The sequence below is a fragment of the Arachis ipaensis genome, chromosome B10 (assembly GCF_000816755.2).
Source record: "Arachis ipaensis cultivar K30076 chromosome B10, Araip1.1, whole genome shotgun sequence".
Taxonomy (NCBI): domain Eukaryota; kingdom Viridiplantae; phylum Streptophyta; class Magnoliopsida; order Fabales; family Fabaceae; genus Arachis; species Arachis ipaensis.
The window spans coordinates 53,032,066-53,038,603 of NC_029794.2; the positions used below are offsets into that span (position 1 = coordinate 53,032,066).

Here is a 6,538-nt window from a genome sequence, read left to right on the forward strand (position 1 = left end):
TGGTTCTTGGGAGTAATTGGATTGGAATTGGGATGGCTCCATGTATGGTTCATACGGTTCATAGGGTGGTTGGTATGGTGGATGTCATATGGAGGTGAATGGTGGAAAAAGGGCTTGTGAGTTTGGTGGTTCAAAGGTATGTTGGGGAGGTGGTTCATAAGCATATGGTGGGGCTTGTTGGTAACTACAAGGGGGTCCACCATATTCATCATCTTGGTACGCTCCCTGGATTGGCTCTTAACCATAGTAATTTGGTGGGTGATGGTTGTCACGAAGGGGTCCACCATAACTATTGTCTCGACATGCATTGTTGAATGGTCGTCGTCCATGGTACTTTAGAAGGTGTTGTTGCCTAAAGGGTTGATCAGATCCTCGTGGCTCCGTCCATCTCTGATTGTTTTGACCTTGATGCATGTTTCTGTTATAGCTTCCATTCCTTTCAACAATATTAGAACCAAACTCAAAGCGACGGGAGTGAGAACTCATAGTAACTAATAAAAATTAAAAATAAAAATAAAAACAAATAAACAAGTAAAAAAAAATTTACAATAACCAATAATAAGGCACACGTTTGCAATTCCCCGGCAACGGCGCCATTTTGACGAACGAAACTCTCGCATGATCTAGAATTTTCACAAATAAATTCCCGTTGTAAGTATAGCTTCTAGACCGACAAGAATTCCTTTCGTACAAAAGTTTTGGTTGTCACTTAAGCAAACCCAATAAAATTGATAACCGAAGTATTGAAACCTCGGGTCGTCTTCTCAAGGAATTTCAGGGAGGTATGATTTATTATTGGTTATGAGTAAAAGTGTATTTTTAGGTTTTTGAAATAAGGGACAAGCTGTACGGAAACTATAGCAAATTATACATCATTTCTAAGCCCCGGACTTTAGCTTTCCAACACAACTGGAACCGCATCATTTGGACCTCTGTAGCTCAAGTTCAGGCTGGACAGCTTAGCAATTTTTCCAACTTCTTGTATTCCTTCCACTTTTGCATGCTTCCTTTCCTTCCTCTAAGCCATTCCTGTCCTGTAATCTATGAAATCACTTAATGCACATATCACGGCATTGAATGGTAATAAGAGAGGATTAAATATAGTAAAATTTAAGAGCACGAAGCATGTTTTCAATTATAGCATAAAATCAGGAAAGAAAATGTAAAACCATGCATTTTGTATGAACAAGTGTATGAAAGATTGATAAAATCCACTCAATTGAGCACAAGATAAACCATAAAATAGTGGTTTATCAGTGGGTATCATAGAGTTGGCTTTTCAAAGAATGATTTGGATAATTATGTAGAAAGAAGTAGACGGGCAAGGATTATTGGTGGCGATTCAAATGCTACCATAGGATACTTGAGTGGCAAGGCTGATCTAGATCCGATGGCGATGGCACGCTATAGTTCTACCCCTGAAGATAGATTGGGCAACTTATTTTGGGCAGATGGAATGTCCAGGGCTAATTACCAGTTGTTTGGTGACGTCCTAGCATTTGATACCACGTACCAAAAGAACAAGTATAAAAAGCCACTAGTGATATTTTCTGGTAGTAATCACCATAGGGAAACTTGTATTTTTGGTTTTGCTGTGTTAGAGGATGAATCAGGACTGACCTACACATGGTTGTTGAAGAACTTTCTGGATGTTATGCTGGGTAAATCTCCTACTGTTGTGGTAACTGATGGAGATGAAGGCATGAAAGAGGGTATTGCGAATGCATTCCCTAATGCTACCCATAGATTATGTGGTTGGCACCTTCAAAAAAATGAAACGTCTAACATCAAGGATCCAACCTTTTGTGCAGAATTTAAAAAGTGCAAGTATGGCAAGTGGCATCCCGATGACTTCGAGCTCCGTTGGGCTAAGATGGTGGATACTTTTGGTCTGCAAAATAATGACTGAGATAACATTCAATATGCTAGGAAGGAAAATTGGGCTAGCTCTTACTTCATGGAGAAATTTTGTGCTGGGTTTAGGACTACCTCACGATGTGAGGGCATCAATAATTATGTGAAAACTTTCATTAGCTCTCGTCATTGTCTGTTAGACTTGGTGACTAATCTTGAACGTGCTGTTCGAGATTACAGGAACAATGAAATGGTTTCCCAATTCAAGACTATCTATGGTGAACCTGTGTTGACCACTGGTTTAACCAATCTTGAATGTAGTGCTACAGAAGCATACACGAAGGAAATATACAGGTTGGTTAAAAAGGAGATTCAGGCCGTGGTTGCACTTGAGTTAATAGAGGATCAAAGTATATCCAGAACAATAATTTATAAGGTGTATCATCATGAGAATAGAGATCGCTTGTACACTGTTATGTTTGATTGCAATGACAAGAATATAGAGTGTGAATGCAAAAGATGGAATACTGAGGGCATTTCCTGTAGACATATGTTTTATGTCATGAAACGGGAAGCCTGTAAAGAAATTCCAGAGAAGCTCATTTTAAAGAGATGGAATAAAAGAGCAAAGCATTTTTCCAATGAGATAAATATTAGGCAAAGTGAGATTGAAAAAAGAGAGAGGGTTTTTAATGTGATATGCAGCATTGTCTGTGGCCACCACCTGGATGTCTTTCATTGGAGCACAAGAGCTTCCCCTTTTCCATCAAACAATGAAAGAAGTGTGTAGATTGATAAGAGAGATTGAAACAAAGACCTCAAAGAAGCAACATACGGAGGAGGCACCTACACAGAGCATAATTGGTGACCTAAGCGTTGTGAAGACAAAAGGCGCACCAAAATTGAAAAAAGATGAAAAAGGGAGGAGGAAGTGTAAAAATTGTGGGAAAGAAGGTCACACAAAAAGGACTTGTTCTATTATTGGGAAAGAAGAAACTCAGGCAACGAATCAAGAATTGAACACCACAATTGATGAAGCTAAAACTCATGAGGTTATGAGTGCTTCTGGTACACCTTACTTCTTACTCACACAAATAGTAATTTCTCTTTTTGTGGTATTTTTCATTGTCATATTTGCAATTGAATTGTCATGATGAAAATTAGAAATTCATGCTCCAATAAATTATGTAGTGACCTGACGTGATAATTGCAATGGCAGATAGATCCTATTGTAGCTTCACAGATCTCGTCAATCATCGGTAACACACCACCCAACGAAGATGTTGCTTGAAATACAAATGAGTTGAATCCACGGTTTAGTGTTGTTAATTGCATTCCCCTAATATCCAACAACTTAAATGAAATTCCACAAGGGTCTTATCGGTGGATGCTACAGGTATGCTTTATGCCTAAAGTAATCATAGCTATAAAATCAGATTTTAATGAATTGTGCAATGGTTCACGAAATATTTCACCGGATTAGGGTTTGAAAGAATATTATTTACGTTTGACTTAGGTATTAGGGAGCATTGTACGGTTAGTTGCAAAGATAGTGGACTCTTATGAATATTCTTACAAAGACATCAATATGGCTTATTAGGTTATGAACTGGATTGGAGTTTGAAAGCATGTTATTTATGTTTGACTTAGGAGTTAATATTATTCTATGGTTGATTGTCCTAGTAGAAAGAACTTTGGTATTGAAATCCATATCATATTCACTTATGATATGATTTAAATAATTTCTTTATACCAATTTTAGATGTGTTTTTGTGTACAGGTAATGCAAAATCGTATGGCAAACAAGTGATAAATGGACCCGTCAACATGGATGACTGGGGAGATCATCGGCCGCAAAATTATTTTGCTTGTTTTTTCTATGTTTGAGTTTTATTACAAGACTTGGTGCATCCTAGAATGAATTTGTCATTAGATTATTTGTGTGAGAAAATATATGCTATCTTAAATGAGGAATAGTTGTCAATGAATTAATGAAATTGTCTTTCAAAAGCTTGGTGCAGCTTATTTGTGAACACCCATTTTGACAAAACATGAACTTAATCGCATTCAAACTTTCAAAATACAATCAATTTCATATCGTTCCTTCAAATGTTAAAATGCAACTAGGACAATTGCTTAATCTTGCTAATGTCAAATTTCTCAACAATGAAGTACTGTATTTGTCATCTTTGAATCCCAATTTGTGATTGCAAGCTTCTTCATCTCCTCCACGAGGGGGTTGCACCCTTGCATAACCAAGTCCAAAGCAATGCGCATGCGGGTGTAATCATTCACAACCTGATTCTCCAATGGCTTCCATAGGTTTGACAATATCATCCATTGTGCGACAAAGATCCCGCAGTCATTACTGCACCAAGTAAAGCAAATTTAATGGTCATTATTGAAAGCAACTTCATATTATTTATGTGTAATCATCAAATGCAAAAGTGATACACAAAAATCCTATATACACCTATCCATTTTCTATTGTGGAACCTTGGGTTCATCAAAATCATACAAGGTAATGGACTTGGTTTTAGCATTGGGAAACTTGTACAAGGATTCCTTGGATAATATGTTGTCTAGCAACTTTGCCTAGTGTCATAAATAACTGTAAAACTTTAGAAACATTTTATCCTAGAGTAATTTTAATTCCTTAAATACAATGAGAAATAATATAGTGTCTTACCATTGCCTCCATTGCATCCATTCGTGATGGCAACAAATTTTCACACTTTAGTGAATCCATGTAAGACACTTTCTCATAAAGCGATCAACAACCATCAGAAACCAATGATCGTCGATATGTATAGGGACATATATCTGAAATTTATTGGAGTGTTTAGCAGATTGGAATATTTAGGAAAGTACCTATGTGTAAAATGTTTGAAGACTTTACCATGAGTAGGTTGTCGGCAAAACCTGTGTACGTGCTTCTAATATAGTCTATTGTACCAGCGGAAATATTTGTATGATGCATCACAATTTGCTACATTAATAAAGAAAATTGTATAAGCTAATGAACTGTGGGTATGTTTGAACAACTATACAAGTAGCTAGTATCATTGAAACTTACAACAAAGGTGGGAGGTAGCCACCACTTGATTCCAAGTTTTCTTGGAACTGGTCCATATGTTCCTTTCAACATCATTGATGCAACAAATGTGAGCACCTAAAAACAAAGACACAATTTTAAACCAGCAAATACTTCACCAAAAAGCATGAAAAAGAAATAAATTATGATTTCCATACATCTCCAATGACCTTACTTCCTGGTACAAGAGTTAAGAAGACCTTTCTTGTCCCTTCACAATGGTCATTCGGCACAAGAATCTCGCTGCAAAAACCAAAATGGCCATCAACCTTTAAGTTTTCACAACCAAGATTGATGCATCAATTTTTGCTACTACAGCATGAACTTTATGTGACAAACACAACGTCAGAGAACTTACTTGGGGTCAAGTCCGTTGCCAAATATATATGCTACCATTGCCAACTTTGCTCCAATGAACATTATACCTTTTGCTGGGCGAAAGTTAAGGCCCAAGCACTGCAAATACAAACTTGAAATGTTACTTACAATCATTACTAATCATTCTATACATGTTTAACTCAATAAATAAACATTCAACAAGTAAAATACCAGTTGCATCTCTTCTCCATCCATATAAGGAGATATGTGAGAGTGATATAGCCAATGATGACTCCGATCAAGCTTCGTATCTTCACTGATGAATAACTTACGCTGTATTTCATAACAAAAAAATACAATGAAACATGGACCAACTTGCATTAAAAGATAGAAGAGGAAAAATACAGAAGGTCTTTTTTGGCTCACCATATCTTAATATGTTTATTTTGTGCTTTGACACCTTTATTTACCCATGAATATTTTTTCCTCTTACGAAGCCGCAAAATAGAATTGTCACTGCACTCTTTCAGTGAATCAGTATATTCATTATATGGGTTTTCGCTAAAGTGGGGACAACCATTACTAATATCGGTAAGAGCTTTTTTTATCGAGTAACGCCGAGTGGGTCTCTTCCTTGGATTGGTGGATAGGGGACCACTACTAGGAGTGGTGTCCATTTCATGAGGTATTTCGACTGTAATGGTTGGAATGGGACACAGTGACTGTTGCAAAGGTTCTTTTTGTCCAAGTTCAATGAGAGTAGGAGACAATCCATGCAAGTTCTCCATAACCACTGACTATACGAGCCTTGTAATGGCCTGAAACAACTATAAACATCATCGCTTTCACACCAAAGAAGGGTAAAAAATAGAAAATCATCATTAAAATTGGTCCTTCGTTAATTGAAAAATTTAATGAACCTAACCTCTTGATTAAATAGATTGTCATGCAACGTTGTAACTTCCTCATGCGAAATTGCTGACTTTGCTGGACCTTCGTTAAGTTCTTGCTCATCCTTTTCCTTTACAAAATAAACAAATAAATAAATAAAAATGAATTAAATGCTTCTGTTAGACAACCTCTAGTAATATTTAAAAATTCATACCTCCATGATAGAAATGAGCACCAAGAAAGCAAATGATTTCCTTTTCTTGAGGTACAACAAGAGAAGCAGCAATGGTGTCAACTATGTATGAAATAGCAAGGTTATTACCAATTTTTAAGCAACCCTTTTACATTCTTTGGTTCCATAAAATTATTTTCTTCGGTTTC

General features: G+C 36.6%; 1 protein-coding gene and 1 long non-coding RNA gene across 3 annotated transcripts; one reads left to right on the top strand and one right to left on the bottom strand.

The window, feature by feature from the left end:
* Positions 1,903–3,860, top strand: LOC110267942. Its single transcript, XR_002355926.1, has 3 exons — positions 1,903–2,906; positions 3,074–3,250; positions 3,635–3,860. It is a non-coding gene; the product is annotated as an uncharacterized LOC110267942 (long non-coding RNA).
* On the bottom strand, positions 4,001–6,492 carry LOC110267941. 2 transcript variants are annotated; one of them, XM_021113807.1, is made up of 11 exons: positions 6,372–6,492; positions 6,192–6,287; positions 5,698–6,084; positions 5,498–5,599; positions 5,307–5,404; positions 5,107–5,191; positions 4,931–5,026; positions 4,754–4,843; positions 4,544–4,677; positions 4,328–4,449; positions 4,001–4,222 (listed from the first exon to the last, which is right to left on the bottom strand). In XM_021113807.1, exons 3-9 carry the CDS (start codon positions 6,052–6,054, stop codon positions 4,591–4,593), a joined length of 915 nt encoding a protein of 304 aa, XP_020969466.1. In that variant the 5' UTR covers positions 6,055–6,084; positions 6,192–6,287; positions 6,372–6,492; the 3' UTR covers positions 4,001–4,222; positions 4,328–4,449; positions 4,544–4,590. The 2 variants fall into 2 exon arrangements, with proteins under 2 accessions (XP_020969466.1, XP_020969465.1); XM_021113806.1 differs by having other exon boundaries at positions 5,698–6,093.

Coding starts and splice junctions, on each gene's coding strand:
- LOC110267941 (XM_021113807.1), bottom strand. CDS start 6,054: ATGGAGAACTTGCATGGATTGTCTCCTACTCTCATTGAACTTGGACAA. Junction 5,600..5,697: donor CACAAAATAAACATATTAAG/ATATGGTGAGCC, acceptor TATGAAATACAG/CGTAAGTTATTCATCAGTGA. Junction 5,027..5,106: donor GAAGTAAGGTCATTGGAGAT/GTATGGAAATCA, acceptor CTTTGTTTTTAG/GTGCTCACATTTGTTGCATC.